This window comes from Oryza brachyantha, chromosome 11 (genome assembly GCF_000231095.2).
Source record: "Oryza brachyantha chromosome 11, ObraRS2, whole genome shotgun sequence".
Taxonomy (NCBI): Eukaryota; Viridiplantae; Streptophyta; class Magnoliopsida; order Poales; family Poaceae; genus Oryza; species Oryza brachyantha.
The window spans coordinates 575,428-601,295 of NC_023173.2; the positions used below are offsets into that span (position 1 = coordinate 575,428).

Below are 25,868 nucleotides of genomic sequence, written 5' to 3' on the forward strand. Positions count from 1 at the left end.
TTATATATATATGTCTAGATTTATTGATATCAATATAAATTTAGGATACGCTAGAAAGTCTTACATTATGAAATGGATTATGAAACGAATGTAACGGAGGTAGTATATATATATATAATTAGTATATATTACATAAAAGGACAACGATCTCTTTTAGTTGCATGGAAAGAATAAGTACAGTTAAACATTATTTTCTTGCTCTCTTAACAAGGAAGCTCCATAATGGAAGTAAAGCTAAGAATATAAAAATACAATAGTAAATAATTCAAAAGGAAGAATATTAGTTGTATTAAAAAATAATAATTAGAAGCAAACTATTGTGGTACATTAATAGTTAAATAAGGGCCAAGATAAAATTGCATAGAAAATCCTAAGACGAAAACACTTCATATAATTTTGTAAAAGTGTGCTTCATAATATATTTACTTTTCTAAGAATCTCATGTAAAATTCTGTATATCATAAAAACTGGTACAATAGCCTTTTTTATTAGGCAGTAGAATCACTCGAATATAGAAGTAGTAAAATATAGGAGCAACCAAAAATAACTACGGAAAAGATAGGAAAAAAATGCAAAGAAGGAAGAAAAAGAAAGAGAAAAACAAGCTCAAGTATCGTAGATTCATAGGATAGGAAGAAGGCAGGAGCTGCGTCTGGACGCTTTATCCTTTTGCCTCGCGAGAACAGAAAAAAAATTAGGGAAAATAGAAAGGGGAATTGAGACGGGAAGAAGAAGAAGAAGAGGAGAAGGGCAATCCGACGAAAGGAAAGCTAGGGTTTTCGCCATGGCTACCACCTGACCTGACCAACCTCGAGCTCCCCTCCTTCTCCATTCCCATCCCACCCAATCTCTTGTAATCCCGGGCCGGAGGGCAGCATCTCGCATCCGCCTTTATTTGGCTTTCCCCCCTCTCCTTCCCCTCCATTTTAGGGTTTTCTTTCTTTCCGCCGCATCGCATCGTAATCTTCCCGACCGGGCAAGCAAACTGCTTTTTTGGTCTCTCGCTTTTCTAGGGTTTGAGGGTGGAGGCGCTGGCGATCGACCGGGCGATTGCGGAGGCGGAGGCGGAGGCGGCCGGATAATGTGTATACTGTGCGCCGTGCAACGGTGGTCGCGGCGCGTCGCCACCATGCTGCCGTGGCTCGTGCTCCCGCTCATCCTCCTCTGGGCGCTCTCGCAGCTCCTCCCCGCCGCCTACCGCTTCGAGGTCACCTCCCCGCGCCTCGCCTGCGTCTCCGTCCTCCTCCTCACCCTCTTCTGGTACGAGATCCTCCTCCCCCGCCTCTCCCTCTGGCGCGCCCGCCGCTCCGCCCGCCTCCGCGAGGAGCGCCGCGCCCACGCCCTCGAGCTCCAGAAGCTCCGCAAGACCGCCACTCGCCGTTGCCGCAACTGCAACAACCCCTACCGCGACCAGAACCCCGGCGGCGGAAAGTTCATGTGCTCCTACTGCGGCCATGTATCCAAAAGGCCCGTGCTTGACCTCGGCCCTGCCGGGAGGCTCCCCACGGGGTGGCCTTGCACCCAGGATTGGCCAAATGCTGCCGGTGACCCAGCATACTGGCTTGACCTGCGCTGCTCCTCCGATAACCTCTACTCGGGATTCTCATGGCGCTTGTTCTCTTCATTTTGCCTCAGCATGAGGTGGTTCTGGAGGAAAGTGCTCAGATTTGGCTCCTCGGGGGATGGCGAAGGCTTGGGCCGAGATGGTAAAAGATTAGCAAAAGAAGGGGACAATGGAATAAAGGCCGAGGAGAGCAGAGTGGAGAAGGCAAAAAGGAAGGCAGAGGAGAAAAGGTTGGCGAGGCTGGAGAAGGAAATGCTAGAGGAGGAGGAGCGCAAACAGCGGGAGGAGATGGCAAAGCTTGTGGAGGAACGGAGGAGGCTAAGGGATGAGAAAGCAGAAGCTGAAGAGCGATCCAAAGGCGCCACACCTGTTGGGGAGAAGGATCCTCGGAAGGAAGTGGAACGTAGGCGACAGGAGAGGAAGAGGAAGGATGAGAAGGATAAGGGATCGAGCAAGAGCAATTCAGATTGCGAGGATAATGAGAGAAGAGTGGGCAGGGAAGGGGAGAGAAAGCGGGACTCTGATAGAAGAAACGAGCCAGAGAAGCGGGATGCAACAAGAGTTGGAGCTGAGGGTTATAAGCCCCATAACTTTGATGCTAACAACCAGGCTAGCAAGACAGTACAGAGCAAGGCAAAGTACTTTGGCCGTATGACAGGCGGTCTGTTATCTTCTTCAAGAGGTTTCGGTAGCGGTTCCTTTTTTGGCAGAAGTGTTCAGACATCTGTTCCTCAAGCTAACAAGGTGAATAAACCACTTGTTACTATAACTGACCAGAGTAATGTAGTCAAAAGAGATGCCCAGCCTCCTGCAACAGCCGTATCTGCTACTGCTGGAGGGACTACAAATTCTTGGACTAATGCTTATCGACCTGTGAGTAACAAGCTCATTAATGCTGCAGCAGTCTATTCCGTTATCATTAGAGCATATGTCATTAGTTGTTTTCACCCTGACTATCATCTTACAAATACCATTTGCATTTTTATTACGCTTTTATGCAGGTTAGTCCAAATGTGCAGTCACAGCCTACTGGCCTTAAAAAGTCATGGCACCAGCTGTTTAGTCGCTCAGCATCAGTGTCACCTTGTCCTGAAGTTCCTGCTTCAGCCCCTGAAAACAACGGGCAACCAGAACCACATGGAGCTCAAATTAGCAATGCTCAAATCTTCCTATCTCAGTATCCACCTCTGGACAGTAAGCCTAGTTCAAGCCGATCCATGCAATTTCCAGGTTTTCCACCAGTGAATGGAGCACCTGCCAACATGCCACTCTCTCATTTTCCAGCTGGACATATGCCCTTCTATAGCGAGGCAGAACCAACAGTGTTTGAAGAGTTAGAACAATTTGAGGACCCGTGCTATGATCCAGATGCAATCGCGTTGCTTGGGCCAGTTTCAGAGTCCCTAGATAACTTTCCTTTAGACTTGGATAGCGGGTTTATCTCTAGTGACATCACCAAGGAAACACATGTGAAACCTTCACCAATTGAGTCTCCTCTCTCAAGATCACGTACAGTCGAGGAAAATCCTATTGGACACTCAACTGCAAAAGGGCCTAATGCTTCTATTTTGCCTGAGGCTAGCAATGAACAAGGCACATGGCAAATGTGGGGCACACCATTGGTTCAAGACAGTTTAGGCCTACGAGGTCCTCAGACTGAGTGGCTCCTACCGAACACAAATCAATTTAACCATGGCATCAATCATCTGAATGGCAGAACAACAAACCCACTGGGTTCTGGTTTGGATGACAATGGTCCGTGGCTGCAGAAAACACCTTTTCAGCAATTGCCTCTTGATACAAGGAGTTTATTTCTTTCACATGATGTCCCAGAGAAGGCTATACACAATGATTTGGGTTTTGGATCGCCAAACAAATCAGCCCGTTTGCACCCATTTGGTCCACCTGGTCACTCTTGGTCCAAGTAAGTGTGTTGTGACATTCTTCACCATTTTTGAGTATTTTCTGCAGGAATGAAGCATTTCCTTCCATCATAGCCAACTATTTGATAAGCTAGAAATATTGTCATAACTTACAACTTACAAGAGAATCACTATACCTTACACTGAGCATAATTTTCATTTAGGCTGCGAAAGGTCACAACTGAGTGTAGCTTCATGTATTAATACACATACACACCAAAATGACAACAAATTCATATGCTAATCTTACGAGGAATAATCATGACATAGTGGTGATTAAATCTTTCAGTTTTATCATATTGAATAGTAACAGTGATACCTGTTAAGACCAAGAAATACACTATGAGTCTCCAACTTAGAAGGAATAGAGGAAGCAAATACAAAATTTTTCCATAAATAAGTATCAATTAGGTTACATATCGATAGTAATTGTTTTCTTAAAGCTGGAGGTCGTGGCGTAGTTTGGCATGTCCAAAGTCTCATCTCTTGCAGTGGTTGCATCCTTATAAGAAAATGGTCCTTTTGGTTTTATGAGAAAAACGTTACATTTCATGCAGTTATGTGTTTCTGCATATATTGTATGAACTAATTGCTTGAATATTTCTTTTAAATAATGTATTATAGATTTCTATATTTAGTATGGATTCATGATGATTTGACACTAAAATAAGGTATGCTCTGCTAGTGGTTCTTGGTGATATTCCAGTGACATTCTGAAATATTAGCTACCAAGAGTGATATGACTATGCTTTAGAAATAAATGTATTGCCAATCAGGAATCCATTTCAACAGTCCTGATCTGGCTCTTTTTTTGGGGCTGCGGGAGTGGGGAATTGTATGTAAGTCGATCATTGAGACTGGAGTTCCATTAATTGTCTGTCAAAAACAAATGCTACCTCCATCCAGAATTTAAGCAATGTGTCCAGATTAGTAGCCAAAATCCCTTATATTTTGGGATGGATGTAGTTGATAACCGATAAGCACCGTCTGAGTCCAATGTATAAAGGGAAAATTGTGTATGCCCTCCAAATATGGTTGGGTTAGCGAGGACTGGGAACTATTGTTGTTTATGTGAATTGTCAATTGGTTGTGTCTCCTTAGAGCAATCAATAGTCTGTTAGTATAATATCTTTTTTACATTGTAGATGTCTGACGCCCTTTCTTTAGAAATCGTGTTCAACTGTTCATAATAGTGACCAGTCTGCTTACATCTCTTTTGACTTAGTTGTGAATGACACAATGATGCATGTGATGGCCTATTTTATTACTTTATTGGAGAGATTGTTTTATAGATCAAACAAAACCGGGTTGCATGTTTGAAGTATAAGACTTAGCAACTCCAAGATGATGAAAACTTATCAGGTTTCATGTTTATGATTGGACTGTTCATTTGTCAGGTAGGTATCTATCAGAGAGCTGCATACAGAACTTTTGCCATGTAAGAGTTTTGACACATGATAGGCTGATGTAATGTTGGGGTCATGGCATGAAGCCATGAACAATCAGTTATGATTTTACTGTTCAGTATCTCTAGGCATTTGTAACTAATGTTTTGATGCTAGTGTTTATTTTGGGGGGGTGGGTTAACAAGGCAAAACTTTGGAGCACTGTTTTTTTTTGGAAGGTTTATTCTATGGCGAAACCAATTGTACTTACGATCGAAGATAAGGAAATTACTAGGTCAAGCGTGGGTCCTATGAAGTATGCACTGACCAGGTGGTATATGGGGGGTTTCAAATATGCTAACCTGGATTTCTGATTATTGTTGCTTTCACATGACACTGCTAATAAATTCACCATTCATTTTTTTTCCTTGCCCGTGTTGCTGTGGTGGGCTAAATAGCATATGCGATTAGGAGTGATTTCCCTCTCTGTAGATGGACATTCACCTTTGAATGTTTTATTGTAAGCACTGTGGGTAATTTTCTTCTATAGATAATATTCCTTTTGTAAGCACTAAGCACTGTGGGTCTGAAAATGTTACTTGTTAGTCTTTGTGACAGATTACTGCCTTAGACCTTGTGAACTGTTAGTGCTTGCATGGTCTGAAATATAACGACATATATATTCTTGAATATTTGGGTTGCACAATCCTCTAACTTGGGACTAAATACAGGGCCCTGAGGAATTCATGATTGTATAGTCCTTGCTCTTTACCCCTTTTCCACCTTGGTTTGTGCCCTTTGGATTATATGGTTGGCTCTTGGCTATATTGCATTTTCAGAAGTTGCATGGTGAACTGGGTGCATCTAAGCAGTAAGCACCTGAGTTTTGCTGCTTTGTATATCATTCAAAATTTTGTTCTAGGCAACTAATAAGAAAACTTGACCAGCGAGTTAAGACGGCAATGAGCTCAATCTCGCATGGGGAGCATTTTTCCTTTTTGCGAAACCTGGGTTTGAGCCTGGGCCGGTCGCACCCAACTGGGGACTTTGGTGCTCGTTATAAGTGCATTGGCGTTCTAGGCAACTAATAATAACTTGTATGCTGTAACTGTTGGCTTAATTCAATTACATGTTGAATAATCATGCACTATTCAATACAGATATATTTATTTTCCTGGAACTAAAATAATTTGTTTGGTTATGATTTATGCAGGGAGGCACTGGTGCTGAATGGAACTCAGGAAGCTAGTAAGATCTGCTCACCAACTGCGGCACCTGTTGGAAGTGGCTTTTTTTCAACAAATCCTGATGTACAGTCAGTTTGGTCGTTCAATCAAAAAGAGACAACATAGAACATATAGAACACAATGTCGAGCCAAGGCTTCCTTGCCTCCTTTTGAGTTGAGGAAGTTGAGGTGATATGTTGGACTGTATTCCTTTGACGCGAATGATAGTCCCCTTTCATTTAGTATCACTTACCTGTTAACATGCGTTTGCATTAGGCCTCTTACCTGATGTTTTGGCGCATTTGACCTTTTTTTTTGGATTCAATGCAAAATGGGCTGGGAACTCATGGTGCACTATCACTTTGCTCTTATTACTGTGGTGACTTGTGAAATCATCGGTTCAGTCAGTTGGGCAGCTATTGCTAATATTATCCTCAACTCCTCACTGAGTGGATATGGAGTGTCTAGCTTTGCCCTGAGGTTGGCTGGTCGGTGGTTCCACTTTCCACTTTCCAGTGTGACCTTGTTGCTTTATTAATCTGCTTGAGAGGTGGGGTAGAAGAGAAGAGAAGAGGTAATATGAAGGAATTGTTGTGGAGCAAATGCTGTTCCCATTAACTGCATTTTGTGCTTGTTATCCAGCGCGCAATTCATTCATTTGGATAATAAGTTTTAAGTATTGATTCATTTTTTTCAATCTGCATGCTTTATCTTTGGCATCAGTTGGTCCACAAAAGTCAAAGCAAAAAAGCACTGCAAGTGGGTCACTAGCTAGCTGCCTGCCTAACTATTCTGTTCGTGGAAATGATGGATTGGGGAGATGGTTGCGGCATGACGAAAGCTCACTCACTGCCTGTGCAGAAACATTCGGAGTTGGGCTGCGTTCTTGCCCCCCTATGGCTACGAGATTTTTTATAGTTAACTCTTAGTCTATTCATACACTAGTTAACTCTTTATCATTAATGTAGGACCCACATATCACTATCTCAGTTTCTTGGTTCCTGTGTCCAAGCTGACTATAAACTAACAGCCTGCTTACACTCTCTTTCATCCCCTCTCTACTCCATATAAGCTTATAGGCTACTATTATACTTGCTCTAAGTTAATTTATCCGTCCTGTTTTCCACGCACGCTTTCCGAACTGCTAAACGGTATATGTTTTACAAAAAATTTTTATAGGAAAGTTGTTTTAAAAATCATATTAATCTATTTGATATATTTTTTAATAATTTATAATTAATTAATTATGTATTAATCTATTAATACGTTTTTCGTGCTACATATAAGTTAACTAAGACCCTCTTGGTTGAAAGCGGCCTTGTTGGATGTAATCTTCATCAGTCAAAAGAAAAGGAATTGCAGACATGAGATTAGGATATCATCGTGTGTAAAACAAGCATTTGGATAGGATAGGACTGTGCATGAAAATGATTGCCATATCCCCCAGAAAATGAGCAGATGGTATATCCGGGTGTATAGCCGCCGGATTTACCTGCACTGCATGCATCTGCAAGTGGCCTGCTGTCTGTCAGTGAGCCACAAGGAATTGGACTGGTCGTGGAAATATACAGAAGAAAGAAAGGTGGTGTTTAGTTGTCAAAAATATTTTTTAAAAAATATTGAAAGGGGTTTTCGGACACGAATGAAAAAACGAATTTCACGGCTAGCCTAGAAACCACAAGACGAATCTTTTAAGCCTAATTAATCCGTCATTAGCACATGTTGGTTACTGTAGCACTTATGGTTAATCATGGACTATTAGTCTCAAAAGATTCGTCTCAAGATTTCTTCCATAACTATGCAATTAGTTTTTTGGTTCATCTATGTTTATTTAGGTGTCCAAAAATTCGATCTGATGTTTTTGAAATTTTTTTTTGGAATTAAACAAGGCCAAATTCTTGGAAGAAAGAAACCAAGCAAGCTTACAAACTTGATGTGATCGATATAGCATGCATACAAGCTAGACATCATATTTCCTTGATGCTGACGGATCGATGCCTTTCTTTTCTTTCTTCCAAAGAACGATACTTGCTCGATACTAGTAGTCTCAACCGGAAAAAGAAAATATGTGGATAGTTGGGGCGTTCTAGCTTAAGCACATGGCTTACACCGACTCATCCCAACCACCCTGCTTCTACATCATGCATCACCCTAGCCTTCTCTACATCTGCCTCTTCTTTCGTGAGCCAGTCAGCCACAAAGCTGAACTATTTTTTAGACCTTTTTAAAATCTTATTTTATAGATAGAAACGTACAACATTTTATTACAAAAATTAATAGACCCAAAACTAAACACCATAATCTTTGGCGTTGAGTTAAATGTCTCAAGGATAATGCCATCTCACGGCATGTTATCTATTATGGAGTCTCAATTTGTCAAGTGTTAAGTACCCACGTCTATATTGTTAGTGCTGAACTTCTGCCTGTTCAATCTTGCTATCAAGTCTCGTACTAAAAATATATAAAAAAAGGGAAAATGAAATAAATTACCTTGCTTTTTTATATTTTTTGCATGAATTCCAATTTCAAATCAGCATGATTTATAGAGAAGAGGGATGAGGATGGAGGGGGCCATACCCTTATACAAAATTACAAATATAATAGGTATCCCTTCCTAAAATAAAAAATAAATTAGAGAGAACAAATCAAGATGCATTGCATTGTCAATTTTTCCATGAAATTTGAGGCAAAACCAATACAATTCAAAGAGATGGGTGGAGACGATGAAAGGGAAGTGCATTACTCAAGGACACCAGTGTCAATCTCTAGCACAATCTCATCATCCCAGGTCCTGGTTTTTCGGCTCTAGGATTTCTGGGGCCAATCCATTGAACTTTAGCGTGTATGGATTTTTTTAATAAGTTTTATACGGTATATTTGCAAAATAAATTTATAGAAAACTCAGTTTGTTAAAAAAAAGGCCATAAAGACCATCTATACTAATATACACTATACCTAGCTAGAATATATCTGCTTGGCTGTATCCCGGCCTGCCTCGAGGAATTAACAGCTGGCTAATGATGTGCTCGATCTCCATTATTGCGCAAACGAATTCAGACATACTTCTTTCTAGATCAAGTTTAAGAATAGTTGGTAACCACTAATCCAGTGCACATGTTGACTTTCCAAACTAAACAATAGGATAATATGCACTTGTAGACTAGTAATGAATTATGAAATGGATACTAAATTTTTTTGTGGTCTATCTTCTAGAAAACCATATTGCTTCGAAAGGGCTCCTTTGTAGTAACGTACTACCTGCCATGGAAGATCAAAACGTGGAGAGTGGAGACTCTGGCTCATATACTGATTTCTTTTTGAAATACTTAAGGGTGTCCTCTTTACGATCATGGTAATGACTATAATCGTGATAATTAATGAAAAAAATACTTATATTATATTATAAAATTAAATTTTAGAAACATTTATATTTAAAACAAAAGATGTGAATTAGTAGGCAAGATAAAGGGTGTCCTCTTTTTGCTTTTTAAGAAAAAAATCAAACGGCGCATTTACAAATAAAAAATAATTTACGAATACAATATTTAAATACATGTTCGTAGCGACCTAAAAGACAAGACTGAAAAATAAATTATAATAGAAAAACCTCAAAATTAACTCTAAATTTAAGGTTAAAAATCAAACTTTCGATTATAAACATCGGAAAAAATAAAAAGATGGGGTGAAAGTTAAAGAAAGCTTTTTTTTTTTTTTTACTGATACATGGCCAGTATCTGCTACCGGTAACTTTTTGGTTAGAAGCAATGAAGTGTGGTTGAGATATTTATTACCAAGTGGTGCATAGCTTAATAAAAACATGTAATCTGAGTTTTTTGTTAAAAAATAAATGTCATATTAAGTCATAGCAACGTGCTGTGCATAATGCGTCAGAGAAAAACAGAAGAGTTCAACCCAGGGAGGGAGGATTGAAGGTGAAGAAGAGCCCGGTCATACTGTAATAGGAGGATAGACAATGACATGCGGGCCCAGAGTGGCAGAGCGCGTTTTGACGTAGTACTAGCCTCCGCCCGCCTGGCTGTCGGACGCGTTCGCAAAGACATAAATTCTTCTCCTTTTTGCCAATTGCATCTCCATTTTCCTCCTCCTCCTCCTCCTTGCAATCTGAGAATTCATCATCTCCTTCCTCCTCCTCTCGATCTAAGAATTGCTGCAGGTTCTTCTTCTTGTTGTTCTCACCTTCCCTTTGATTTCTTTCTTTGTTTAATATTCCCAAGAGGAGGGGGCAGGGCAAGAAAGAGGGGGTAGGAGAAGAGAGAGAGAGAGAGAGAGAGAGAGAGAGAGAGAGAGCTGGTGGCGTTAGGTGGTGGCCGGCAGCTAGTCAAGGAGAAGGGAGACCCAACCCCAAAAACTGCTCCTCCCTTCCCCAACCCACCGGCTTCGATTTCATTCATTTGAGGAGCTGATTGAGGCAATTCTACACAAGGAATAATGTGCCCGCTCAGGGTCATCCTCATCTTCCTTTCCGCCACCATCGCCGGATTCTTCCTCATCCGGGGCCTCAACGCTGAGCCTGACCTCCAGGACGACGCCGACGGCTCCGATTCCCCAAGGGCCCCCGTTCCTCTCCATTCCAAGGTAAAAAAAAACCCAATCTTTCTTGGCGCCACATTTCTATTCTTACCTTAGGTTACCTCACTCACACGTTTCATCCGCATAAACGCTTTAATCTTACTGCTGCAACGCAAAGCATTGAGTCTTGTCTTTGGGGTTAGCTTGCTGTTGCTGGATACAAAAGTCAGCAATTATAGGAGTTTTTTTTTCTGTTACTGCTGGAAAAAAAATGAAATCTTTTGGCTAATTTGCCTGCGCAAAGTAGAAAAATAAGTAAATGCTGCAGCAATGACTAATTTTCAGATAAACCAGAAGCGTGTTTGTCTTGTCTTTGGTGTGTAGTTAGCTGTTGCTAGATATAAAAGTTCTGCGATTATAGGAAGTTTTTTTTGTTACTGTTGGAAAATATTGAAATCTTTTGGTTAATTTTCTGGCAAAAGTGGAAAAATAAAGTGAAATGCCGAGCAAATCAATGCCTAATTTACCAAAAAATAAAGTTTGCTGATAGTGCACAAAAACACGCTCATTCACCAAAAAGATAGAAAGAAACAAATAAAATCTCGCTATGCTAATTTGTAGGTACACACCTTCATTTTTGTCAGGCTTATATCATTCAGAGTGGATGTTTCAGTACGGTTTTATTGACTCCTGATTGACTAGAGCTTGGAGATTGAAAAGGAACCAACACAGATCATTCCACAAACCTATTCATACATGCTTTTGATCTACCTGTGCAAACTTACCTACTAAAACTGTTGTTTTAATAAAGGATTTTTTTACAGTGCTCCAAGATTGTTTTGGCCATCCATTTTATGTTGATCCAACGCTTGATATTGGTATTACCTCCTAGGAGGTCATAGATCTTTAAAAAGGAAATAAATGATATGTTGTACTTGCTATTTACAAGAATGGGAACTAATTACTGTAATAATCACACCTGCTATTTCTCTATTTCTAATTCAAATCACATTTAGATAATAAATTTCAATTTTAAAATCATATATACATCAAAACTGAGTAGTTCAAAATTATAAGATCAAATCGCATCCGGAAATTTAAATTAATCTGGTATTCTTAATTTTTTTGGTGAAATTTTAATGATAATTTTATAGGAGCACATTTTTCCTTTCTTTTTCAAATATTTGAAATTTCAAATCATTGTTCCTCGTTTGTTCCCATATAAATATATTTTAGATAAATACAACTCATGTTTTCTTGGGTTTACAACAACATTTTATATATGGTTTAAATACAATGCAAAATTTATTGCCTACCGTATAGCTGCCAATTCGGTGGAGCCTAATCTCCTTCATGCATGGCTAAGATGGAAAGGGTAATAATGTGCATTAATGTATCAATAATTTCCTTTTGTGTTATTTATTAATTGAGAGAATAAAACATGTTTTACAAAAAAAATAAGTCATATATTCAAGGGCTGAGATTTACCATTGCCTCTTACCTCCTTGGAGGTAATGTGGAGTACCTTAAAATGACTCATTAATAAAATAGGCAAAGCTTCTGCCTGTTCTTCAAAAAATTAAAATTAAATCATGAGACTTATTAAGAATCATGCTGGATTTGAAGTGTTTCTACAGTTGCAGTATGCTTGATAAGAAATGTTACTTAAACAGCTACATGGAACTAACTCCTAAAACCTATAACCCCAGTTTGTGTTCCAGTGTGCAGCTTTTGTTGTATGTTTTTAAAAAGGGTGTTTGCACCACATTTTCATGTTTTCTAAGTGAGCTTGACTATATTTCCTAACTAGGCCACAGCATAGTCATGGGTCATCTCTTTGCTTTTTACACAATTCTATCTCAATTAAAGTATAATTTTGCATGAAAATGTAGGTTGGGTCGGCTTTGAAAACAGGATTCTGGACAATGGTGGACATGGCAAGCGGGAAGTACCTTTGGCGCACTCTTGTTTCACCACCGACAAAATGTGAATCTGAGAAGGCCCAGTGACGGAGTTGTGATATTGATATCATACTTGGTTGATTCGGGAACAGATGTAACCACTTTGTGGTTGGATTTTGTTGTTGAAGTGTAATACGATGGCAACTGTAACATGAGGACTATATCTTGAAGTGAATATACAGAACAGTTCACGTTTGAGCCTTGTCGTGTAACTTAAACAATTGTGGAGAATTTGGGGACAATGCTGACATATTAATACATGAGATTCGGACTGAAGTTTCTGAATAGAACGGTTGGACTGTAAATTATTTTTGTCGAAAGGATACCTGGACAGTATTTTTTGCTTTGTTGAAACGACACTTCAACATAGTTTTCTTCTTTTCCATGTACAGTATTGTTTGAAGTATCTGGTCCGGAACCGTGTCTCTGAATTGTGCTGTTGGGTACCTGGTGTCTGTGATGCTACTTGTAAAGGAAGGGGCAACAATTTCATGACTGATCTCATCTTGTGGTAAGTTCTTTAGGTAATGTGAGCCAAGAGAGGTTGGTTGAAAGGTTGGTTGAAGGCACAATTGTACTCTTTTAATTATAGTCCACTAGAAATTAAGATAGAAAGCATATTACAAGCCACTTATTTAGAATTCCAACCCTACTTAACTAGGCGTGTTACACATACCACCACTAATTTACTCCCATCAGTAAGTAGTCTCTGTCTTATATAGTCCAGCATAAACATGGACGCCAAATGCATATCAGATGAGATAAAGAAAGCATTGTTTGTTTCATATCTAATATCTGATGCTTCAGAGAAAAATATAAATGGTTGGGCTGAATGACATTGGTTTCAGAGAACCCACTCAATGTTGTAGGCACCGAAGGAAGCGGTAGCATATGGACTTGAGCTTCATCATCTGGACCTCCCCCTGATCTTGTTTATGAGTGCGGCAGGTAGGCCAAGTCAAGACAAGACAGAAAAAGGCATTGGGTAATTGTCAAATGTGTGGTGGCCATTTTCATCACCAGGGACACAAAACTTGGAGGTTGATGCATGCATGAATCCGAGATAAACATCAACCGGGTTGTAGGAGGTCCATACAAGTGTGCTTGCCTTGCAATTTAGGAGGAAATGCCAGCGTCACGCGTGCACCTGGCGAATGGTGGTGGTGCTAGACACGAAAATCGTCACAACATTGGAGCTACTCCAGGACATCACATACAGACCATCCTCCGCCACCTCTTCAGAAATCGTCGCCCCAGAAACCCCTGATCTGTATCTCTCTCTTTGTTACTCCTATGTGCCTTCATTCTTTGTCTTAATCTTTCTTTTCAGGAAGACAAAGAGAAGGAAAGACAAAAACAAAACTCGCACCAGGAGAAGGAGGAGGAGGGCTGGAGCAGGCAAGGCTGGCGGCAGCGGCCGAGGCACGATGTCAAACACAACGAGATCCTTTGACTTTACTTTCCTCCTTAACATAGAGGCTAACATGCAGGCCCCACAACATCATGCCTACATGACAGTCATTAAGTCAGGGGGAAGTTAAGTAAGAGAAACTTCGTCCATGTCAAACAAGACCTCCTGGTCGTGGGACGCAATTGCTTAAGTTGTGGTAGCTTTTATTTATAGGTTATTACAGCTGAATTTGGGCCATACAGGCCGACAAACTTTCTACTACAATGGTGGTCCATTTTCATTCTATGGGTTGCCAATTGCCAACGGACTATCATTCTATACATCCAACCCTTCAAAAATTCCTTTCCTACTCTCCAAATCATATAGATTTTGGACGGCCAATAATGTTAGGGGTGGACGTTCAGTTTCTTCGGTTTAAGTTAAGAGTGGATTGTGTAAAATAGAAAGTTAAGATTGGTTTGTGTAAAATAAAAACTAGATTAACTAAAAAAACAAAACTGAAATAAAAAAATTTAAAGAAAATCGGTTTGGTTTATACCAAACTGGAGAAATCTCATATATACATAGCGCAAGGAGCAATGTGTTGATGCCCCACACCTACTGACCATGTCACACATGCATGGTGCACAACCCAAGATGATTAGTGGGCCCCGCACCTACATGGAAAAAGAAAATTCTACACGCTAATTGCTCAGGACAAGGCGGCTAACCAACTCCTACATGAGTACTTTGGTTTCTTCGGTGTCTTTAGTTTGCAGCGAATATAAACTGATCTCTAAGCAAAAAACCGATCCGTATCAAAACAAAAAATGGACATCCAACCGATAACCGAAAAATCTGCTACTTCGATTCAGTTCGGTTTAGTTCAGTGGCCAATTTATTTTTGCCCACCCCTAAATACCGTTTCGATTTGTGCACTAATACACCTTAACCTTAGTCCCTAACTGTTAATATATTTCATAAGTTGGTTTTGTTGGATAATCTATTTCCATTAAATTCATTATTATACATGCAGGGACACACCATTTTGGGAGCTGCCAGAATTTGTAAAATTTAGCAACACACATGTAACTTACAAACAGGAGTTGTAGATGGCTGGATGAACGCCAGATGTAGCTTCTCTTCTATGGCCGTCTAGTCCAGCTGCACCTGTCTTTTGGCCATGGTCCCATCGACAGTATTTTCCTCCTCAGCAAAAACCCAGAATTTGCTCTTTGCCAAACCCACAGGCCACATCACAGATAAATTCTTCTCCTTTGTAAAGGCTTCTGCAACTGCAGGATGGAATAACAGTTGCAATCACACCTTAAAAGAAAATTTGTTAGTAGCCTCTGTATTATGCATCAGAACCGCTAACAATATTACCTATGTATGGAGCTCAACCTATAAGTTTAGGATTTGACGTGGGTACTATAACCATATAGCGCCCTACCTAAGGTCAGTGTAGCTATCATAGTTACCATTAATATTAAACACTTGATTAAAGTAACTCTACATTATCCTCTTCTCTCCCTCTTTCTCTCTTTCTTGCTCAAACTCGTGCAAATTCCTTCCATTCCCCTTGCACTAACATCATATGCGCTGGTGAGGCCTGCCCAGTTGCCTCCCTCCTTCCACCCTACCCCATCTCCTCCCAAGATATGTGGCAGTGAGCTGTCACGTCTTATTGCCTAAGATACCGCTGTCTCCTAACTCCATGGCCTCCATCGACCCCATATTAATTTCACCATAGACCGCTGATAGTCCGATCACCATCCACGGCTATCCTTCTAAGTCTAGGAAAACATTAAATATACATCTTTATCCTTTCCTAGCCCCCTTCTAGTTGAACCCTAACTAGTCAGGGTCATCTTTGCTTTTCAGGGCACAAATCGCCTTGCCAGAGCCAGAGGTGGAGAGATGCCAACACGGATTTAACATGTAAAGTAAAATTCGATTGGAATCCCCTTAAATTTCTTCCATAACAATTCTATGTTATAGACCAATTTCACGTAGTGTTTTTTACTTTACTAGTCAAAGGCTTACTCAATAACATATTGCCGGCGGCCATCCTTTTATTTCTCTTAACATGTCTTATGAAGACAAAATCACCTTATATAAATTAGCACACTGTGATAGCAAGGCACTCCATAACAAATGTATAGTAATAGAACTATATATTATATGATAGGCGTGTCTTATCTTGAATTTCTCTCTCTCTCTCCAATTTGTGGCTTATCAGGAGCCCATCATGAACTCTCATGGGGTCATTTTTTTGGCTTTTATTAGGAAAAAAAAGCCAAACGTCATATTTGCAAATAGAAAATAAGTTATGAACAAAACTTTTACGTACGTGTTTTTAGCGATATAAAAGTAAAGGCTAAAAATTAAACTATGATGAAAAAACCTTAAAATCAATTTTAAATTTAAAGTTAAAAATTTAAATTTTTGCTTATAAGCATAAGTAGAAGTGAAAACACGAGAATATCAGTATCATTGGCAAAAAAGGAATTTCAATTATTACCGAAGGACAAGAGCATCTAGTTGAGAAGTTCCCAATTTGCAATCTAAAGTGTATAGACTTCTGTCATGTACTGCAGCTTGCCACAGCTGTGGTTGGGTTGTTGAGATTAACCATATCCAGTAGGCATTTGGACCGTCTGACTAATATTATTAACATTATAGAAAGTTGTTGGGTGATAAATACAATTAGGACCATGAAAAATGAGCTCTGGATGTTAGATCTTTCCTGACTGACAGGGACAATTTATTTCGTCACAATTCACAAATGGAGCTTAAATATTTTGTATTCAGATTTATGAACATATGTTCCACATTTTGTTTTGTTCACCAACAACTTCGCTTTCCGTGGCTATGTGGTATACACAAGGAATCCAAATTCTATCCTTGACAAAAAGAACATTCTAATTCTTAAAAATGGTTCTTTTCCTGTAATGAAACTGCTACATTTTTGTAATTTGTTGCCTACCTGTTACTGTCTTGTAGGACTGTGCACTGGTATTATTTTGTAGGTCCGTAGAATGAGGTCACTTCAGTTTATCCTTTTCTTTTCTGAAAGAGAGAACGACATGTCCCTTTTTACCCCCAAAATATGGCAGCTCTCTATAACACCGTTCTTAATATGAAAAAAAAAATCATCACCAATTTGCTAAAGAAAATTTGAGCGCCAGATGAATACCAAGAATTGCACATATACTTCATGCTGGAGCTGACCTGGTAATTGCGTCACAACATTTCACCCAAACAGAGCACGGACACATGACAAGGACGAGAATAGCTGAACAAGGCATCAAAGCCAACTTTGAAGTTGCTGATTCCACCTAATCCATTCGGCATTTTGACCCTCTAAAATATTTACTGTTTAGGATAAGTTTTGATTAAACTTCTAAAATTTCGACATCGATAATTTTTTTCAAATGTTTAGTTTAAATACAAGATTGTTTATTATATTTTATAAATTTATTTAAACATAAAATTGCTTGTCAAAATTTTAAAATTTTAACCAAATCTTATTCTAAATAATAAATATTTTTGACTGAAGGGAGTATTATCAATATCTTGCAAAGTTGTTGGGTGCTCAATTAGACTGTAAAAAATGAGCTCTTGAATGGATGTTGGATCTATCCTTGGTGACAGGGATGAGAGATAGTTTATTTTCCTCACAAAGTCCTCACAAGTCACATGGCTGTGAGGTGCCATATCCCATTGTCAGTGATCAATCTGTCTCTTAACTTCATGGCCTTCCTTGTCGCTGCATTTCATCGCATATGACCATGACCATGAATCTGACCACCATTCCTCTAAGGGCTTATTCCGATCAAAGTATTTTTATAGGAAGTTTGGAGGAATACTGTATCCTTCCACCTGAACCCTAACTAGTCAGGGCCATTGCCGCTTGTCAAGGCACAAATCTCCTTGTTACAAATGGAGATGGAGAGATGCCGATACTAATTTGATAAGGAGATACTATAAAATTCGATTCAAATTCCCCAGTTCAATGTTATATACTAGTTTCGCATAGTAGTTTTCGCTTGACTGGTCAAAGGTTTACTCAATGATCATGACACATTGTCAGTCAGCTTTTTATTTTTTCTTAACAGACAAAATTACTTTATATAAATTAGCACACTCTTGCAACAAACTACTTCATAACAAATGTATAGCAGTAGAACTATATGTATCATGACGGACATGTCTTATCTTAAATTTTTCTGTCTCTAATTTGTGGCGATCTTATCAGGAATCAACTCTCAGTACCATTGGCAAAAAGAAAATTTCAATTATTACCAAGGACAACAGCATATAGGTGAGAAACCAAGTTGCACTCTAAAATAGTAAAATGTATAGACTTCTGTCATGTGCTGCAACCTGCCACAACTGTGATTGGGTTAATGAGATTAACCAAATCCAATCGGCATTTGGACCTATCTGATTAGTACTCCGTATTATTAACATCTTGGAAAGTTGCTCGGTGCTCAATTAGGACCGTGAAAAATGAGTTGTTTGATGTTGGATCTATCCTTAGTGACAGTGGCAGTTTATTTTACGCACAAAGTCATCACAAGTTCAGTTCATTTTATTTATTTATTTTGGTTCAGACTGATCAAGATATGTTTCATATTTTTCTTATATATTAACAACTTCGCTTTCTGTCGCTATATGGCATATACAAGGATATCCTAATTCTTAACCTTTTTTTTTTACCTTCCAATGAAACTGCAATATTTTTTTGCATTTTGTTGTCTAAATGTTACTATCTTGACATCTTGTAGGACTGTACACTCGCATTATCTTGTATGTCTGCAGAATGAGAAGTCTCTTTAGTTTTTCTTTTCTTTTCTTGAAAGAGAGACTTCTCTTTCAAGAAAAAAACATGTATGTTTTTGATAAAATGTGGCAGCCTATGTAGCATTGTTAATATTAAAATCTCAGCAACAATTTGGTATAAAAAAACTCAAGAAATTTTGAGCTCCTGAGGAATACCAAGATCTGCATACCTCATGCTGTAGCAACTTGCTAATGGTGTCAAAACATTTCACCCATACAGAGCAGTGAGATGGCTTACCAAAGCGTCAAAACCAACTTCTATATTGCAGCTCAACTTCTCATAAAACTACTGGCTCAATAGATTCCATCTAAATGTTCCATACATTGCCTCAACATGAACTCTTCAAATACAATTGCATACATTGCCGCAATATGCACTCTCCGAATACAAAAACATATTTGCTAAAAAGAACACAGGCATCCCAAAAAAAATCATTTGAACTAAAACCTAACAAATTTGAGGAGCAGAAACTAAATGCTTGAGATACCCAAAACCTGCTCTTGTGATTTCTGCTGGTGATCTCCATGCCAGGCCAAGACAATTTCCTTCAGAGCTGGCCGGATGCCCTCCTCCAGTAGCTGTTGGTACTCCAGTGAATCACCATTTGTTTGTTTCATCTCTATGATATGGTAGGATGTGGTGACCTCAAATATCTCTATGTCAAACTGAAGAACGCCATTCCTTCCCTCCTTCCTCCCTTGCATCTTCACTACACCATTGTCTTTCTTTCTCACCCTGAGATTAAGCACCTTTGCGACATCTTCCAACTTTGAGATGATGATGGAGGCAGATTTATCTGAAGTGAACCTTGACGTTTCATTTCTGTGTTCCTTTTGGATGAACATGCCAGAGAGATCAAACCCCCTGGAGAAAGAGATAATTTCAAATGCATTCAAATTTGTCACTGACATGGGCTTCAAATCTTCATGACCATTTTTCTTGCGTCTCATACCAACGGTTGGAGCAACATTTCTGGCAGTGTTTTCATTTAAAGTTCTCTCCTTCAAAGCACAATTCTCCTCAGGGCCTCTCCGGAACCAGGTAGACTCCTTTATCTTCTGGATTGAAATCCTTGTGCTGGGGTTGGGGTCCATGATCTTGTACAGCAACTTCTGGAGTTTGCGTGAAAACCAACTGGGGCACCTGAATTGGCCATGCTGTATCTTCTGATACATCTCCATCAAGTTTGGGCCCTGGAAAGGGAGATAGCCAGCAACAAGAACAAACAGAATAACACCACAGGACCAAATATCTGACTTTGCACCATCATAACCTATCTTGCTGATCACCTCTGGAGCTACATAAGCAGGTGTTCCACAGGTGGTATGGAGTAAGCCATCTTGCCTCTTCGACTCTGCAAGAGCGCTTAGTCCAAAGTCCGAGACCTTCAGGTTCTCATTCTCATCCAACAACAGGTTCTCAAGCTTCAGGTCCCTGTGATACACACCTCGGCTGTGGCAGTAATCCATGGCAGCGATGAGCTGCTGGAAGTACTTATGTGCAACAGCCTCTGTAAGCTTTCCACGCTTTTCAACCTTTTGAAAGAGCTCACCACCTTTGACATACTCCATGACAAAGTAGATCTTGTTCCGTGTTGCCATGACCTCATGAAGCTGAACAATGTTCTTGTGAGCCACCAACCGCATGGTTGTGATCTCACGTCTGATCTGCTCAGAAAGCCCCACCTTTAGCACCTTCTGTTTGTCCATCATTTTTATGGCCACACTCTGGTTTGACTCCAGATTCCTTGCATAGTGCACCTTGCCAAATGTTCCTTGCCCCAACAGTCTCCCCAGCTCATACCTCTCCATTAGAGTCTTCCCTCTAGGCTCCATGCCGACAAAGAAATAAATCTCAGGGCTCTATTTGGGTCGCCGATTAGATGGACTATAATGCTCTAGCCATCTTCCCCAAGGTCATGATCCCGGATAGAGAACAACATTCTTATATCCACGTCGTTTCGGAGTCTGGATGGTGTAGAATTTGTGGAGGAAAGGAGATCACTCACATCAAGAGTTGGGCAGATGAGTAGCGCTAGTGAACCAGCAGTCTGCTTTATCTCACAAGAGGAATTCCTTCTATGCAAGCACATCTTTCCGCATTCCCTGAGGTTTTAATTGCTTTTTCTTATGGAGCTCCCTGCTCAAACAAAAAAGCAAACAAATACGGAATTCAGTAATTGAATAATCTATCTAATATTTGCACACAGGTGCTACCAAGTTCTATAAATAAACACATACAAATGCAAGCGTGAAATAGAGAAATTATGAACATATATGGGTGATATTTTTCAAAGCAGTAATATTAGTATTAAATCTGCTCCTTTTCCAGCTTATATTGTCAATCTAACCATCCTTATCCCCAATCCCCCCCTTCTCTCTGTGTGTGGTGTGAGGGCGTCGGCACGAGATCCCGGTCGACGGCGCGGCACGAGGTTGTTGACCAGACGGAGGGCGGCGGCCATGCTCGCCTCTCAATCTCATCTTACGGTGAGGTGAGTGACTGGATGTAAAATTTACTACTACTCTCTCTTCTCAGTTCTAGTATTTCTCGTTTATAAGGATTTGCTTGGGCAAATCACTAAAGCGATAATTCAGAGAAAAATCAGGATAAGGGACAGGTCCACGGGCACATCAGAGTTCTTGATCCATGGAACAAGGAAAAGGTCACACCTTTCTGCATCTAATGATTCGACATCCACATGAACTGATTTCTTTTGTTTTTAATTTCAAAAATATTCAGACGAGATGCAGCCAGAAAATTTGGGCTTCCCAAAACCAAAACACCCTCGCCAACATGACATTGCAAGAGTCCTAGCTAGTCAGATTACGGCGCAAATTCGATTAAAAATCAGAATTTTTTCTGCATCTACTCCAACCAACACAGGCCATATATGCCGTGTAACAAAAAAAGAATTCCGGAAACAAGGATCTGAGAGAACACTAGAAGAAGAAGACATGCATGGGGAGGGGAACCGCATACCTTACTTACGATGCCAGGAAGAGGAGGAGATTATTCAGGTAACAAACACCGAACTTGTTTGGATAGAAAAAAAGTGAACTTTTTTCCGTCGATTTGTTCAAAACTAGGGAGCCTTTTTGCAGTGGTAGAATCTGGAATGCGAGGAGAGCGAGAAGACGCCTCTGTTTATATAGGAGTAGGGGCCAATACCAAGGCAAGCAGCTGGGAGCCTGGACGTTAACATTAGCACAAGTATAAAGAGCATTATTAGCAGTCTGATTTGACGATAATCTCCCTGGTTTGGCTGCGCCGCGTTTCCTGGGCACCGCATCACAACACCCACCAAGAGCATATCCATCTGACTCATCCCTGACTTTTCTTCGTGCAATCATTCTTGTGTTTTTTTGGCTTGGTTTGAGGCAGGTAATTAATTAATTAATTCGGAATTGATGGTACAGCTCATAATTGTGTTTTTGAAATAAGTACAGCACATAATGTGTCACTAATCACCATGCCTAATCCCATTTTCAGATCTAGTATAGGAGCAATATGGTAAGCTGTTACACATGACTAATTGAAGGCCGCGATGCTGTCTCAAAGAAAATGAGCACTTGTTTCCTTGTTTAATCTGATTCCACTAATTGCAACCTTCCTTTTCTTTTTCCTCGTTGAACCAAATGTTAATTCAGGCGGTTGTTGGAGTACTTTTCCATTTGATGGTGTGGTTTTTGGTTAAGATTAACTCAAAATGAATATCCCAAAAATAAATGGAAGGAGAAACAGCACGGTTGGTTCATCTCATGATCTGATCCTTTTGCTGAGTCACTAGCAGGCTAGCTGTTGTTCAGGTATTGGACCACCGCTGGAATGGTGGTGGTGGGTACCAATCCATGTATCCGACCCGTGGGCTAATCTTGCTGTACGTGAATCTTCTACTACCATCGATCTTCTACTACCGGTGTTGCATTAGAGACAGTTTGGTATACAACTTCTGGAACCCAATAAATTGGTTTCAACTCCATTCAAAATATAAAGACTAGGTGGCTGTTTAGATCATATATTTTTTTTAAGTCTATTGTCATATTGAATATTTGAACGTTAATTAGGAGTATTAAATATAGACCGATAACAAAACTAATTGTATGAATAAAGACTATTTCGTTAGATAAATTTTTTAAGACTAATTAATTCATAATTAGCAAATATTTACTGTAGCATCACATTCGCTAATCATGAACTAATTAGGCTCAATAGATTTGTCTCGCGAAATAGTCCAGAGTATGAGATATGTTTTTATTAATAGTCTATATTTAATACTCCAAACATTGATGTGACGAGAAAAAAAAATTAAAGGAAAATAAACAGTGTCTAATTGGAGTGATGTGGAAAAATAAACCGTAGAGGCAAGTAGCTCCACAGCTTCATCTCATTGTCATATATAGTCTATCCGTGGACGTATCCGATCCACGTGTAAAACTACGGAGGCTGCATGTTTTTTTTTTCTGCCTAAATGCTGATAGTTTACAGTAATTTTTGATGGTACACGTAAATAAATTAACTATTATTAAGATATATACTATCTTTGTTTTACAATATAACATCTTTTTAATTACCTAGATTTGTATGGATACCAATAAATCTAGACATATATATATAAATAATATATATTTATTAATAGATAAATTTAAATATAGCTAAAACATCTTATATTACGAAACCAAAAGAGTGCTTAAAATTGTACTGTAAGAAGTCATATCTAGAAATTTTGTTGAAAAAAGGTCGTACGGTTAAAAGCTCATAAAGCATGTGCATTCATCCATTAAATAGAAAAAAAACCTTCGTCTTCATTAAAGACTGACCACTTAAAGACCAAAAATTATGCGGATAATACATGTATATCGCAATTGGCCACAACTAAAGTCTTACATGACAGTGAAAAAAAATCTATAGCACTTCCAAGAAACGTCTTTATCGAAATATTTATTAATTGCCAATGATTTATAGAGTTCATATGTGTGGTGTTGCCAGCATGCGAGGAAGGAACACAATTTGGAATTTGTTGCTTGATTACGGAGAGGGACATTGGGTGAATGTACACCTTATGTTTGCAATGGAAACAGAGTCGTGCTGCCACATACAACACTATAACCACCGTCTCTCATATTCCTTCCCAATAAAATCAAGAAAAATACCAAATGACTTATCAAATTCATCCAATTAAAGCGGCAACCCATCTTATCCAATCACCGATAGTTATAAAGAGAGTAGAGAGATGATCTTTTTCTCCCTTTCCGTTATATAAGATGGAAAAAAGAACTATTGATACTATCTTAATTTTTATCCCTTTCAATTTTACGGCTTTCAAACCTACTTTAAAAATAATTCTGTCATCTTTAAAAATCATGTTGAGATACATTATACCTCCGGGTACAATATTAAGAATGATAAAATTATCCCATAATTAATGGTTATCAGCCATTATACAATGTTTTCTCATAATAAGCATTCGTATCTCTCCAACATTTGATAGGACATGCACAAATGACGTGTGCGAAATCATTTTTTTTTCTAACTTGAGTACAAGTACAGTATCGGTCTATAACAACCTAATAGCAAAAATAATCCTGAAGTTCCAATATTTTTTTTAAAGAGCACATTGAAAGAAAAAAAATCGAAGAATTTATATATGTGATAGCTGATCTCAATATCAGAAAATTAAGAACAATTCATCGTCACTTGAATGGTCCAAGTAGGGACTTTTAAGTACTTATTTTTATCTTATACTACTAGCTAGTTTAACCACGAGCATTTTTGTAATCCTGGACATAAAGCATTGTTGTTCCATGTACACTTTTGTTTTTCCTTTTTTTTAATATGTATGCAGTCGTAAGCACTCTCTCCGTTTCATATTGTAAGACTTTCTATGTTTGACTGAATTCATCCATACATTAATATATAGAGAAAATCTAAAAAATACCACTGACAAACATCTAAGTCTAAGAAATATCATCAAATACGAGTTCTAGAAAGTACCATTGTACAAATGAATTTGTTAAAAAAATGCCATCGTCGTTAGGGTTCCGTTTATTTTTGCCGTTAGATACACTATTCACCTATAGAACTTAACGGAGAGATGCTAATGGAACCCTAACGGCGATGACATTTCTAACACAAATTCATTTTGTACGATGGCATTTTCAAGAACTTGTACTCGTCGATGATATTTCTTAGAATTAAGTGTTTATCAATGATATTTTTTAAATTTTCTCTAATATATATATTTTATATGTGTGTCTAGATTTATTAGCGCATATATAAATCTAAGTAAAATCAGAAAGTCTAATAGTGGGAATATTAACCAGGATCTCTATCGGCACATCTGTTATTGATGGTTGTCCTTTCTGTTGTTTTTTTTGGCTGAACTACATCTCACCCCACATTGAATCTTGTCTAGAATTCTGTCTTGATTCGTTCGGTGATCCCTGGCACGTGAAATAAGTGCATGTGTCTCAAATTCCTAGCTTCATTCATTCTTGGTCATGTTTCTCCGCAAACTGGGAAATGTTAGCCCAAGAACTAATTTAGAGTCAATTCCGTCTTCATTCATTCACGATATGATATTTTTGCGATGATTGTAGACAGAGAAATGTATTATCTGTTGCTCCTTGATACGGTGATACCCTTGAGGCCCCATTATTTTGGCTTTTTCGCCGGGTTATTAAAATGAACCGCTTGATGAAAAACTTCTACTGAAGTAGCATAACTTAACTGGTCTGGTTAATCTCTAGATTAGTCAATCTAGAGGCTGTTTGTTTGAAGGGGCTAATCTATAAGTTTCTCTATTTTAGTTTATTTTAGTCCCTAAAATACTAAACAGGAGGGACTAAAAGAGATTAAAACTATCTAGATCCATAAGTCCCTAGGTGAGGTGCTAAAAGAGACTAAAGGCCTATATTACATCTACGCTACTACTCTAGACATATAGTTATGTGCTCGTATTATGTACTATTGAGTAGGTCATTTAATAAAGTTTTAGTCTCTTTTAGTCCCTCCAAACAAACAGTGTAGGACTAAAAGAGA

General features: G+C 39.0%; 3 protein-coding genes and 1 long non-coding RNA gene across 4 annotated transcripts; 3 read left to right on the top strand and 1 right to left on the bottom strand.

The window, feature by feature from the left end:
- The first annotated feature begins 633 nt into the window (after positions 1–633).
- Positions 634–6,514, top strand: LOC102711842 (stress response protein nst1-like). Its single transcript, XM_040528615.1, has 3 exons — positions 634–2,437; positions 2,566–3,488; positions 6,085–6,514. Exons 1-3 carry the CDS (start codon positions 1,082–1,084, stop codon positions 6,221–6,223), a joined length of 2,418 nt encoding a protein of 805 aa, XP_040384549.1. The 5' UTR covers positions 634–1,081; the 3' UTR covers positions 6,224–6,514.
- Positions 6,515–10,250: 3,736 nt separating this feature from the next.
- LOC102721025 lies at positions 10,251–12,853 on the top strand. The gene is made up of 2 exons (XM_006662603.3): positions 10,251–10,693; positions 12,520–12,853. Exons 1-2 carry the CDS (start codon positions 10,547–10,549, stop codon positions 12,634–12,636), a joined length of 264 nt encoding a protein of 87 aa, XP_006662666.1. The 5' UTR covers positions 10,251–10,546; the 3' UTR covers positions 12,637–12,853.
- Positions 12,854–19,053: 6,200 nt separating this feature from the next.
- Positions 19,054–21,939, bottom strand: LOC102721312 (CBL-interacting protein kinase 15-like). The gene is made up of 2 exons (XM_006662604.3): positions 21,810–21,939; positions 19,054–20,966 (listed from the first exon to the last, which is right to left on the bottom strand). Exon 2 carries the CDS (start codon positions 20,660–20,662, stop codon positions 19,298–19,300), a length of 1,365 nt encoding a protein of 454 aa, XP_006662667.2. The 5' UTR covers positions 20,663–20,966; positions 21,810–21,939; the 3' UTR covers positions 19,054–19,297.
- Positions 21,224–22,391, top strand: LOC121055723. Its single transcript, XR_005812718.1, has 3 exons — positions 21,224–21,847; positions 21,932–22,211; positions 22,320–22,391. It is a non-coding gene; the product is annotated as an uncharacterized LOC121055723 (long non-coding RNA).
- Positions 22,392–25,868: the final 3,477 nt, after the last annotated feature.

Bases quoted from the DNA above. Each gene is read 5' to 3' on its own strand.
- LOC102711842 (XM_040528615.1), top strand. From the start codon at position 1,082: ATGTGTATACTGTGCGCCGTGCAACGGTGGTCGCGGCGCGTCGCCACC. The intron at 2,438-2,565 runs GTGAGTAACAAG...GCTTTTATGCAG, and splicing joins GGACTAATGCTTATCGACCT to GTTAGTCCAAATGTGCAGTC. The intron at 3,489-6,084 runs GTAAGTGTGTTG...TGATTTATGCAG, and splicing joins CCTGGTCACTCTTGGTCCAA to GGAGGCACTGGTGCTGAATG.
- LOC102721025 (XM_006662603.3), top strand. From the start codon at position 10,547: ATGTGCCCGCTCAGGGTCATCCTCATCTTCCTTTCCGCCACCATCGCC. The intron at 10,694-12,519 runs GTAAAAAAAAAC...ATGAAAATGTAG, and splicing joins CCGTTCCTCTCCATTCCAAG to GTTGGGTCGGCTTTGAAAAC.
- LOC102721312 (XM_006662604.3), bottom strand. From the start codon at position 20,662: ATGGAGCCTAGAGGGAAGACTCTAATGGAGAGGTATGAGCTGGGGAGA.